This window comes from Anoplopoma fimbria, chromosome 14, assembly GCF_027596085.1.
Source record: "Anoplopoma fimbria isolate UVic2021 breed Golden Eagle Sablefish chromosome 14, Afim_UVic_2022, whole genome shotgun sequence".
Lineage (NCBI taxonomy): Eukaryota > Metazoa > Chordata > Actinopteri > Perciformes > Anoplopomatidae > Anoplopoma > Anoplopoma fimbria.
Genome location: NC_072462.1, coordinates 14,849,437 through 14,862,968, shown reverse-complemented (window position 1 = coordinate 14,862,968; position 13,532 = coordinate 14,849,437). Strand labels below are relative to the sequence as shown.

At 40.0% G+C, this 13,532-nt stretch overlaps 1 protein-coding gene across 1 annotated transcript; it reads left to right on the top strand.

The window, feature by feature from the left end:
- The first annotated feature begins 220 nt into the window (after positions 1-220).
- Positions 221-13,327, top strand: pax8 (paired box 8). The gene is made up of 12 exons (XM_054612164.1): positions 221-302; positions 2,661-2,818; positions 6,652-6,817; positions 6,954-7,151; positions 7,405-7,481; positions 7,710-7,835; positions 8,554-8,729; positions 8,939-9,059; positions 9,299-9,535; positions 9,927-10,028; positions 11,261-11,347; positions 12,515-13,327. Exons 2-12 carry the CDS (start codon positions 2,797-2,799, stop codon positions 12,583-12,585), a joined length of 1,383 nt encoding a protein of 460 aa, XP_054468139.1. The 5' UTR covers positions 221-302; positions 2,661-2,796; the 3' UTR covers positions 12,586-13,327.
- Positions 13,328-13,532: the final 205 nt, after the last annotated feature.

Genomic DNA, 13,532 nt, shown 5'->3' with positions numbered 1-13,532 from the left:
TTTTTAGGGTGGGTGCTCCTCACTTTCCCCACAAACCACGCCCCCTTCTCCCTCTCCCCTCCTCCTCCTCCACCAATGGCTGCAGGGCTCCGTCCTGTGCGCATCCCCGGTTGGATAAAAACCTTGGCGGAGTGTTTGCAGCACACACACAACACAAACAGCAGCTCTGCCTCCTCCATCACAGCCCGGACACCACACCGTCATCTCTGTTACACCATCCGGAGTCCTCATCGTTTTTGGGGATAATATATCAGAATACCTGCTGGAGGGACATTTTTACTGTGAGCTGCGTCGTTTAAAAGGTAAGTTCGTCCCTTTAATGTTTCACTCTCTGGTGGCGTTATGTGATGTCTGGATGGCTGCCTGTATCCGTCCGCAGTCCTGACAACACAGCGAGATGTTAAACGGAACAGAGGAGGCTTCAATTATCAACCCCCCCCCCCCCCCAAAAAAAAAAAAAAAAAAAAAAGACACGAGACACTGTAGATTTTATTGTCGCTCTGCTTTGGGGATTCGTGGAAAATTTGAGGCATTATATTAGAAACTGTTTATTTGATAAGCGGAAAGTTTTTAAACTGCAAAATTCAGATTCACCTCATATACGCTGTCGTTATTGCACAAAAGAGCTGAACAATTGTGGGGAACCGCAGCTTGTGTTTTCCTTTTTCCTCCGGTAGCTTCATGCATGATCCTCCCAAAAAATAACCGTGGGCCAAAATTAGAAGCTGTAGTACAAATATCATTTCTGTCATCTGTTGCAGGCGAGTTAAACTCTGTCATTAAACTGTAATAAAGAAGGAAAAAAATTGAAAATCTGGTAATATTCCTTAACAGAAACTGTTAATTAATTCATTAATTCATTAATTCATTCATTAATGCAATGCAAGTTTAAATAATTCACAGAAACGTGAAATAGAAAACACAAAAAGCGAGATATGCATATGTTAAAATGCAAAAAGTAATTTAAGAAGATAAAATGACGTGGGATGTTAACTGTTGAAATATAAAGGACGTCATTGTTCAAATTGTTATGTTAACTTACAGGCTAAAAATTATGAATTTTGATTATTAACAGTAACAATTAATTACAGTTGTTATGTTCTAGTATTAACAAAATAAAGGTTACATAGTTACTACGACAGCCACACAGTTACATTTAGTTGTTCCCAATTTTTGTTTGTTTTTTATGTCCCAAAAACTGATTCCAGGAATTGGTGATTTATATTGTTTTTTCATTATGATTTTGCAACATTATTATTTCAAACGATCAAGAAGCATAATCATTACATACCTCACATTTTAAATAACATGCAATTTTTAAGTATGATACCAACCAGCTGCTTTTACTTTTATATTTTACCATGGAAGTTTTTTGGAGATTTACTTCAACTCACAACCTGCTAATGAATTTAAAACCCATTTTTAAAAGAAAAGTTACACTTAATTTTCAAACACTTAATAAATAAATTTACCAGTGCTAGTTTAGTTACTGCACACTGAAACACCAAAAGACAGAAGCGCATTAAACATGGCAATGCAAAGTAGGCAGTAAACCAAAAAAAAGTTTGACTTAACTTACTGATGTTGTCAGTCATCAAGTCGAATCTAACAGTGTGTGACAGTCTGCTAATTATTTGGTTAATTTTAAAGTGTCCACCCAGCAGGACATGACAACACCTGACACGCTTAAATGGCATTAAAACACTTTCTCACAGCAGCACTAACAGTCATTTTCACATGATTATTTCCTCACATTTTATTCCAATAATTGTAGTTTATGTTTAAACAGAGGTGAGTCTGTGTATTAAAGAAGATGATATATCACTTCATGTTTCATTGTTTTTTACTGTGGAGCTGGAAGTTCATTCAGCAGAATGGAGAGGTGTGCAGCATCTGAGCAGATGGAGCCTGTAAACAACGCTCACATATGGGCAATAACTGCTGCCAGCTACCACATTTATAAAAGATTTAGCATCTTTTAGTTAAGAGTTGAGTTTCTAAAAAATTGTCACATCTCTGAAGTCCATCTGTGTTCTTTCCTATTTTTTTACTAACAAATCAGAGATAAAGCAGCCACTTGATATCTTTAAGAAAAGCCCTTTAATTTATGTTATCCTCATCATAATGATTTAATTGAGGTTAATTTAATTTTAATTTAATTAAAACATTTTTCAAAAGGTTAAATAATCAGTAACTTGAACAGAGTATTACAGCGAGTCAACTTTAGTTTTTTACACTTACACCTCCACATCATGATACATATATTACCCAAAATGAAATACACTCTCTTTAAATTCTAATAGTTATAAGCTGATCAATGCAACCAGTCATTCCTGATTACAAAGCTGTTAATGAAGGAACATTGTATGTACAACAGGAGCAGCCGTCTGGTTTGGCGGAAGGGGGAGAATATTTCTGGTGTTTTACAAATACTGGTTATTAAATTGTAGTATTTTTACACAAATACAGATACACAGGCCTGTTCTATATGGACTTAAAGTGAAATATACAGGAAGACACATGCAGATGATTTGAATACACAAGAATCTTAGCTGTATTTCTTTTTAGAGGCACACAGAGTGGCACCAGCTGAGTGTTTGAGCTCAGAGGCATCACACATGACAAACAGCCAGCTTGATAAACCAACTGTCCTCCTGCAGCGTGCGGTCGACAGTGCGCTCAGGAGCACACTCATGCCAGACGAGGCAGGACGGGGAGTAAAAACACTTTAACTGGGACAGCGTGGAGCCGACCGTCACGTTCAGCTGGTGGAGCAAGGACCAAAAACTCAGGGAAATGTCCAACAACGCTGGAAGAGGTAAATACACAACACAAGTTGGCCTCTCGGACTCCTGCGAACAGTTACCTGAAACTCATTTGGCACTTGCTCGCATGACTTACTCCTTTTATTTCCCCTTATATCACTTGTAGTTTGGAAATAAATCAATTTCCTAAATCACCTTTTCGCATACAAACATTTGATAAATGGTTCATATCACACCCACTCACACATAATGTAGTTGTAAGCAGATATAAGTGTTTATTTATGTATTTGTCTACAACCAGAACTCATTCTGTGGGGATCCATAAGTTAAAGCTACTGTATTAACAGATAATACAGGACAATGGTCAAAAGTCTTTATAAGATAAGAGATACAAATACTTATTGATAAACACTGTCACATAATGTCCTTACATCTGCTTACAACTGCCTACGGTGTGTTAGATAAACCATTTATTAAATGTTCACGTAAATGCTAAATAGGGGGACTTAAAGTTACCTTGTAAGCTTGTTCCAGCTCTTAGTTGAACCTATGTGATGTTAACATGAAGGTTGTGTACAGTCTATACACATTTATTCGACATCCGGCCTGACATTTCTTATCTCTGGGATCTCCACTAGAGTTTAAAAGTAAAGTCAGTAAAGATTGAACCATATTTTGTTGTATAGCATGACTTTAACAGTCACACTCAGATAAGTGTCTGGTCTGCCCACTACAATTCTGGAAGGAGTTACTTGTTATTTTCTTCTGGTCGTTGTGCAGAATATTGAGGTAGTGAATTGGTTGGCACTTAAAGCTTTCATATATATATTTAGAACAATCCTCCCCTCTATCTATCTATCTATCTATCTATCTATCTATCTATCTATCTATCAATCTATCTATCTATCTATCTATCTATCTATCTATCTATCTATCTATCTATCTATCTATCTATCTATCTATCTATCTATCTATCTATCTATCTATCTATCTATCTATCTATCTATCTATCTATCTATCTATCTATCTATCTATTTATCTATCTATCTATCTATCTATCTATCTATCTATCTATCTATCTATCTATCTATCTATCTATCTATCTATCTATCTATCTATCTATCTATCTATCTATCTATCTATCTATTATCTATCTATCTATCTATCTATCTATCTATCTATCTATCTATCTATCTATCTATCTATCTATCTATCTATCTATCTATCTATCTATCTATCTATCTATCTATCTATCTATCTATCTATCTATCTATCTATCTATCTATCTATCTATCTATCTATCTATCTATCTATCTATCTATCTATCTATCTTATCTATCTATCTATCTATTTATCTATCTATCTATCTATCTATCTATTTATCTATCTATCTATCTATCTATCTATCTATCTATCTATCTATCTATCTATTTATCTATCTATCTATCTATCTATCTATCTATCTATCTATCTATCTATCTATCTATCTATCTATCTATCTATCTATCTATCTATCTATCTATCTATCTATCTATCTATCTATCTATCTATCTATCTATCTATCTATCTATCTATCTATCTATCTATCTATCTATCTATCTATCTATCTATCTATCTATCTATCTATCTATTATCTATCTATATCTATCTATCTATCTATCTATCTATCTATCTATCTATCTATCTATCTATCTATCTATCTATCTATCTATCTATCTATCTATCTATCTATCTATCTATCTATCTATCTATCTATCTATCTATCTATCTATCTATCTATCTATCTATCTATCTATCTATCTATCTATCTATCTATCTATCTATCTATCTATCTATCTATCTATCTATCTATCTATCTATCTATCTATCTATCTATCTATCTATCTATCTATCTATCTAAGTTTTCTCGTAATGAATTCACGCTTTGTTTTTTCGGTGTGCTCGCGGTGTCTGTGCACCGTGCGCGTGCACGCGCGCGTGCTCGCCGCCGCCGCCCCCCCCGGGTCTGCTCGGCTTTAATATCCTGCAGGTTGATGAAGCTTGGCGGGGAGATTTTTTTCCACACTCCGCTGGCAGCGTTAATAGAGGCCCCCCCCCCCCTCCCTTCCTCCCTCCCTCCCCCTCCCTCCCTCCCTCCCTCCCTTCTCCTCCCCTCGTCCGGACGCTGTTTGATGTGGAAATGAAAGCTGGGAAAAGGCTGAGAGGAGAAAAAAAGGAGCGTTTCAATGGGTTAAATTAAAAGCAATGGTGTTCTTGCGGAGTCACCACCGTGCAGTCCAGAGAGCAGACAGTGGAGGCTGCTGGGTGGACGCAGCGCACGCTTTGTCTGGTGCAGTTTACCGGGGAAAAAAAAACCCTGTTTCGGTGTTGTACGTTAGTTTGCAGGAGCGACTATGACAGATCTGCGGGGTTGCAATATATTTTATATTTATGACAATCATTTGTAGGCCTAATCACAGTGTCAGTTTTTTTATTATTTTTTTGTTGCAGTAATTCAATGATCTAAAAATGTATTCAAGCATATGCAGAAGTCACTGTACACTGGTATGAAAACATCACGACAAAATAAGAGAGTACCAGCTTCACATGCATACAAAATGTAATTGATAATATGAATATGTCTTAAATGGAAACAAAAATATCTTATATTTTAAAAAGTATTTATGTGAACACAATAAAAAAAAAAAGGTAATGTACCACAATTATCTTATATATTATTTCTGAGGAAAGATCAAGTATGATAATCAGTCTATTATTCTTTATAATTATGGACTGAATTCTTCAATAAATCTCATGTTTCCAAGCCTCACGTTACAGCCCTCAAAACAAATTAGTGGCCATATAAATGATAATTGTTAGTATTAGCCTGCAGGTATTATTATTTATAAGTAGGTGATTAGCCTGGAATTAACCAAACAATAGTCAATTTAAAAGTATGAGCTTTGCTGCTGGGTTAAAATTAAAATAGGAGCATAATAAGCGCTACTAATATTTACATAATTAATATTTGATACAAATGATTTCCAGGCCAAAATAAAGTGTCTCAATGTGTTTAAAATAGACTTCTCAAAACTTAAACTAGATCCAAGTTCAATTCACATTAAATCAGTCCTTTTAAAATAAAAGTGAATACATCAACCCTGAAACATGAACGTCTCCCATTACTCACAGCCGCCTTGTTTGCTCACAGCAGTGAAGGTTTGTTTCTCCTCACTGCCTTCATCTCCTCCTGTGTCCTCGACTTTTTTAAAATACAAAACTTCATTATGCACCTGACAACGCCGGCACGGCTACAGTTATTTATGACAGACACATCTAATCTTCAGCTTGTTAAGGAATGATTGATAAATGTTGCAGGTCATTGCAAACGAGGGAAAACTTAATTTTCTCTTTGAGAAAATGAAAAAGAAAATATATTTCTATACATCAAATCCTTGAAGCCACAAGTTTTGTTTTTATGCTTCTTTTTGACAGCTTCTCTTACATTGTCAACTTGCAACATTAAATTAGTTGTTGACTTAAACATGCATTTAAAATAGTCGGAAACTCTGTGCTTGTGTGTGTTTGTGTATATGAGCAGTATGGTATCTGTGTAATGTGTGTGAATGTGATTTATCCATACTCAATGAATGTGATCTAAATTGTAAAAAAATGATTGCTTAAATATTTTCTCAGGTTAGTTTTGGTCAGCGATGTGTGTGTGTGTGTGTGTGTGTGTGTGTGTGTGTGTGTGTGTGTGTGTGTGTGTGTGTGTGTGTGTGTGTGTGTGTGTGTGTGTGTGTGTGTCCAAGGGTGCGTGTGTGACTTTGTAGAGCGTTGACGTTGGCCTGTCTCAGATCTCAGGTTCCATGACATTTACGAGTGTTCATCCCCCCTCCCCCCCCAGGTCATGGGGGTCTTAACCAACTAGGTGGAATGTTTGTTAATGGACGTCCACTTCCGGAGGTGATCCGGCAACGCATCGTGGACATGGCCCACCAGGGGGTTCGGCCCTGTGACATCTCCCGGCAGCTCCGAGTCAGCCACGGCTGCGTCAGCAAGATCCTGGGACGGTAAGCAAGCACCCTGCTCCACTTCCTGTTAATGCTAATCCGCCTTGTCGTGTTCTTTAGAGCTATGAGAGTATGTTTACTTATCAGGAACACTAAAGTAATGATTGTAAAAAAAAAACCTACCACCTTCTTCCAGTTACTACGAGACTGGCAGCATCAAACCCGGAGTGATCGGCGGCTCCAAGCCCAAGGTGGCCACCCCGAAGGTCGTGGATAAAATCGCAGACTACAAGAGGCAGAATCCCACCATGTTCGCCTGGGAAATCAGGGACAGACTGCTGGCAGAGGGAGTGTGTGACGGCGACACAGTGCCAAGTGTGAGCTCCATTAACAGGTGACATACTGAATTATGAATGAAATCATGTAAGAGGTACAGATAGAACGATGTGTCCCTGAGTGGGTGGTAGATATCTAGAGGAACTAGAGCATTAGTGAAGTCATGAAATCCCCATCTAGTGAAGATCTTCTTTCAACCTTTATATTCTATCATTACGGAAATGCTTACACCCACCAAACAACATTTACACATAGTGTTAAATGTGAAATTTATTGCTCACTTCGTTGTGTTTCTTCTTTTTTTGTTGCAGAATAATTCGAACAAAGGTCCAACAGCCGTTCAATCTGCCACTGGATGGAAAAGGCCTGAGTCCAGGACAAACCTTAAGTAAGTCTTTACCATTTTAGATAAAAACACACATGCACAGAGGTGGTGTCACCGTCCATATCACTGAGCATTATCATGTGACGGTGAAGGATTAAGGTTAAAGAGTGTGCTCGTTGTTGTGTAGGATTAAGCTCGTGAGCTTTGTGGGCTACAGGACTAGGGAGATGTACAGTATCATTTCCGCTCTCCGTCTTTAAATCTGTCTGTCTTGTTTTTTCTCTCTGTCAGTCCCGAGTTCAGCAGTCACCCCTCCCGAGTCTCCACAGTCGGACTCTTTGGGCTCCACCTACTCCATCAGTGGCTTGTTGGGTATCCCACAACCCAGCGCCGATGGCAAGAGGAGCCACGATGACAGTAAGAATTAGATCAAATGAAGGAGACACCACACCATTGGCATCTTTTTTGTTATCAGTTGTGTTTCAGTGAGAAAGATGAAAAGGGGTTTTGCTTATTTTATTTTGACAAAAACAACAATTTTCTGATAGTTTTGGAGCAACATACTGGAGTACTTTCCAAAAAGAAACACTTAGATCACCAAACTTTTTCAAGTTTAGTTTGTTGCTAGATCTGTTGCACACAGTGTATTAGCATTCTGCCTCAAGTCATTCACTCTGAAATATCGTGTCTCAAAAAGTTGAGAAACACACTTCACTATTTAAATTGCTCTATTTGATAACTAATTTGACCTTTATTTGATCTGAAATTCATTAAGAACATGTTTTTCTGTCACATGGCAGAACGGTCCATGAGGCACAGAACAAAGAGCGATGAAGTGTTTAATACAAAGTCTTTTAGATTGAATTTAAAATATTCCATTTGAGGCGTGCTCGTGTTGCAAGCACAAAAAAACTACAAATGTACAATTTATTCACACACTTGAAAAATAGAGTCATTTAACATTTGAATAATGACAGAATTCTTTGTATTTTTATATCTTGCCAGAGGAATTTTAGATTTAGATTTTAAATGTGTGAATGAAAACTTTTAAACAAACCACACACATCACATGTAAACATCTTTCCCCCACCCTCTTCTTTTCCTTCTTCTCCGTCCTCCTCCATTTGTCTCTCAGGTGATCAGGAGAGTTGTCGGCACAGCGTGGACTCTCAGGGCAGCGGAGGCGTCCCGAGGAAACAAATGAGATTGGATCACTTCTCCGCAGCCACGCAACATCTGGACTGTGGGTTCGATCGGCACCACTATCCCCCGGACTCATTCGGCTCCGCCTCCAGCAGCAAGACAGAGCAGGTAAAAAGCTACTCTTCTGTTCAATATGCAGACATATCATTTCTAGATCTACTTTTCTTATTTTCTTTTAATCTCAGATTTATTTGGAACTGTAATTTGAAAATATTAAATCCTGCCTTTATTTTTGGACCTGCCCACGTGCATATTTGCTCCTACTCATACATAAGCACACTTTACACCAATAGCTAATCCCTGTTAATCATCCTCAGACTTTGTACCCGCTGTCCCTCATCAATGGCAGCCTAGACGAGGCCAAGAGCAGCCTCTCAACATCCGGCTCCGCCATTGGACGGAATCTGACGGCGCACCAGAGCTACACCATGGTGACAGGTGAGACTCTTTAAAGTTAGATAATGACCTTTGACCCCTGCGTCAAGCACCAAGTTGAAGCCCTCAACACGCCGACTCTTACCATCATCATTTGAGGATGTTGAACACAACAGCGTCCTGAAACCACTCGCTCTTTGTTTATTTTTGACATTTCACCCTCAGTTTTTCTTCCACTCATGTTCATCATTCGTTTTTCTCATTTTTTTCACCCACCTTCACTCCGGCCGACTCCACCTCAGAGCCCCTACAGCCCTTGCCGCTCTGTCTAAAACAGGAAATGTCCCCAGAAGTGACGAGCACGAGCCCCTCCCCAAACATGGCAGCGTCCAACCTGGCCTTCATGGAGCTGCAGGCACTGCAGAAGCCCGTTTCTGTCAGCAGCTGCAGCAACTCCAACCATTTCCCCAACGCCTTCAACTCATTCTCCCATCATGCACCAGTGTACGGGCAGTTCAGCAGTCAGTCTATCATCTCAGGTAATGAATGCATCCATCTCATTCATGTTCACACTCATCTGGGATGTTTAATTTCATTATTGATTAATCTGCCAATATTTTTTGATGCGATTAATAATATGGTCTCTGAACTGAAAATAGTGAAAAATGCTGACCAGTTTACTAAACCTTCCTCTTCAAATATCATGTTTTCTCAAGAACTCTAAAACACTCAATGTACTATCATACAAGACAAAGAAAACCAACAAATACTCACATGAAAGTCTCTGAAACCAGTACATTTTGGGCATTTTTTCCTTAAAGAAATAACTGACATGACCAACCGTTTTTTTACCATCTTGTAGCTGTAACAAATAGTACAATAAAAACTTAAATTTATGTTAAAGGTGTGTGTTTCTGTGTGTGTGTTTAGGGCGTGACATGGTGAGCTCCACCCTGCCGGGCTACCCTCCACACATCCCCTCCGCTGCCCAGTCAGGATACTCCTCCTCTGCCATCACAGGCATGGTAGCAGGTAATGGAAACAAAATGAACCTTGTTTTTCCCTTTTCTTACAATTAAAAAGTCACATTGAAAACAAGGGGGACCATTAAAAGCACCAAATGAGTCAGACAGGTAGAGAGAAAGGAAAGTAAACGGTGATGAAGGCAGGAAAAGAAGAAGGAATGAAGGGAGGTTTGCAGATTAACAGGAAGACAGGCTGAGTCAATGAGTAGTCCTGCCACTGTGTTGTGTGTGTGTGTGTGTGTGTGTGTGTGTGTGTGTGTGTGCGTGTGTGCGCGGGTGCACGCAGGCCCAGGGGGTATACAGGGAACAGGCTGGGGGTTCCACCCTGCTGCCCACACCCCCACCCAGACACCTCTGACCACACATCGCCATGGGAACCAGGGGGCCCAGGAGGGAGATGCAGGGTGGGCGGAGGGGGTGTAAAGTCTGGGCATGAGCGAAGAGGAGGAGGTCTTTGTGGTGTGTGTGTGTGTGCGTGCATGTACGTTTGTGTGTGTGTCTACGTCAGGATGCCTGCATGCGACCAGAGAGTGTGTGTGTGTGTGTGTGTGTGTGTGTGTGTGTGTGTGTGTGTGTGTGTGTGTGTGTGTGTGTGTGTGTGTGTGTGTGTGTGTGTGATGTGCCTTTTTTTATTTGAAGTCTGCCCTCCGAAGCGCGAAATGAGAGGGTCTGATTTATTATTTTTCTGGTGGGCTCGCTGTGAGGAAGCGTTGATACACAATTACTGAGTGAAAGGGGGGGGGGGGCTAGGGCAGGAGGAGGTGGAGAGGAGGACTGGGGAGGGGGGGGGGGGTGCAGGGATTCATTCCAGCCAACATAATTACCAATTAGATATTAAAAAAGAGAAAAGAAAGAAAGAGGAGTGCCAGAGAGGCTAAAGCAGGAAGTGCAGGATGGAGACAGGAGGAGGAGGAGGAGGAGGAGGAGGAGGAGGAGGAGGAGGAGCGATGCGAATGGGCCGAGTGCTGAGCGGAGAGGGCGTAGAGAGGGCTAGCTGCATGCACCACTGGGTCGAGGGATTTTTACCCTCAGCCATCCACCTGCACCACAGATTAATGGTTTACAGGCTGCACTAACTGTTGGTGAATTATGAGCTAAGGCTGAGCAGACTCTGGCACACAAACAACCCAACCCTACAGAGCCCCCGGCTATATCTTAGCTTTGCCTTTTTTTTTATAACGACATTTGTTGTATTGCTGTGTTTTATATCCTGTTTGATGAAGTTTGTTTGTCTCGCAGCCGGCACAGACTATTCGGGTCAGACCTACAGCCATTCGCCCTACACCTACAGTGAAGCCTGGAGGTTCACCAACTCCAGCATACTGGGTGAGTTCACTGCTGACTACCTTATGCACCCAGCACATTATAAGTAGTAGTAAGTATTACTATGAGGTAATCATTTTGACCTCCACAATAAAAGACAAACTACTTATTAACTTGGAAACATCCCCTGAGATTGAGAAGAAAATCACTTCTGCTGACCATTTGATCACAAACATTATATAAAAACTATAACTACTATAATAAAAAAAAAAATGGCTTCAGGAAAGAGGAGATACTAACCAGGAAGTGGCTTTCAAACTGCCACTAAAGGCTTATTGTTTCAATTTTAGTGTTATTTTAGCTTATTCAACCCATATTTAATAAGGGAAGTTCCATTAAGGTTAGAAACCTCTTTTACAGCCCGCAAAACCAGGCAAAAGATAAAAACAAAACAAAAGGCTAAAATCTACAGAGACAGGAGTCATTTACCAAATTCACAATCAGGTTCTCAGTTTAAATAAATTGTTCATGTCTATTCCAGAAAATATGAAGGTATTCTTTCCCATCTCACACCTTCCCACGTCACTACATTCACTTTTATCCATTTGGCAGAACCTTTTGTCCAAAACACCATACCAATGAGGTCCAATCCAAACGACACTCCTTCAATGATAAGTGTTACAACAATCAGTTGTTCCACCTGACGTTGGGGAGAAACACAGTAGTTATAGTGGCTTGTAGGAGGAGATAATGATTACAAGATCAACTTTATGTCATTAGCAGAGTTGAAATGATAGCATTGAACGCTGGGTTTCAAAATTATACAAACAAAAATGCAGGGCAAATTAAAAAGAGATGGTATATCAACCTGTTTTTGCTCTGATAATGTAGATTGTGATGAATTGGCATCAGACTGGTGTAAATGAGCCGAGAAGCTCTTTTTTAGAAGTACAGAGGCATGTCAGGTGGGTTTTGGGGGAAATCTCCACCAAACAACCTGTTAAGAAAAGGAAAGTCCTGCACCTCTCTTATCTCTTTGATTATTCCTCAGGAGTCATGTAAGGGTTTAGGACTCAATCCAGTCTCGCAGGACAAACAGTCCAAGCAGCTCATTCTTTCGGCTCGACCATCTGCTGTAAAAACCTCAGATAAGATGGATAAATAAAGTCTGATCCACCAACACCAAACACCTCCCAGTTCTGAAGGCCTCCATCTGTGTCTCCCCCGCAGGTTCTCCCTATTACTACAGCACCGCCTCCCGCACCGCGCCTCCGTCTTCAGCCGCCTACGACCACCTCTAGTCCCTCGCTGCATGGGACCTCGACTCCACCTGGACCAAGACCGGAGAGCTCCACATCAGCTGACACCTCTGATTACGGACCAAGGCATGAAAGTCAAAGCTGGATGTGAACTCGAGACTCTGCTGATCAACCAGCAACACATTTTTTATTTTACCACACCTTCTCAGATGTTATTTATTTGTCACTAACTGATACCCAGGGTGACTCTGACTCATGCACGTTTACACATTGGCCAGACTCCTCCCATGCAGGGCCCGTTTCCAGGGACTCAGCCTGCCGTCTCACATCACAAGGTGCATATTTTCAGTTTAGAGCTCTTCAACGCTGTTTTGGCCAAAGACTATCTTTCCTCGCACATCTGCAACCTGACACCACTGATCCAGTGAATACGGATATGCAACTTCTTTATACTGAACTATGCCTGCTTTTGTTTACAATGCTTTCTGTCCCTGTTTTTCCACAAATTGATTCCTTTTTCTTGAATCTGCGTCTGCTTGCAAATTAATTTGTATGACTTGTTTTCACCGTCAATTCAGATCTCAAGAGCTTTTCCTGTAGTGGAAATAGACTAAAGGGTGACACAATAAATCACAATTACAACAAAATGCCCCTCAAAGACAATTAATATATTTGTCGAGCAATATGTACATATTGTAAATGATGAATTACTCACGGCGAAGTGATGCAATTTTTCTCAGAGAATGACTGATGAGGGAGGGGGGATGATGGTGATTTGGCTACAAAAACCAACAAGGCTTGAAATACATTTGTTTTGCTTCCAATAAATTTAGTTTGTTGTCATGCCGATGTTCTGATGTTTGGTAAGAACTGTGACTATTTTTTCTTATACTGATATTAATATTATTGCAGATGTAAATAATGAATTTGTAAAGAATTATTTTAATTAAAGCATGACAAATTTACTGTTGGTTTCCCTGTGGTCTTTT

Coding starts and splice junctions, on each gene's coding strand:
- pax8 (XM_054612164.1), top strand. CDS start 2,797: ATGTCCAACAACGCTGGAAGAG. Junction 7,152..7,404: donor AGTGTGAGCTCCATTAACAG/GTGACATACTGA, acceptor TTTTTGTTGCAG/AATAATTCGAACAAAGGTCC. Junction 11,348..12,514: donor CACCAACTCCAGCATACTGG/GTGAGTTCACTG, acceptor TCTCCCCCGCAG/GTTCTCCCTATTACTACAGC.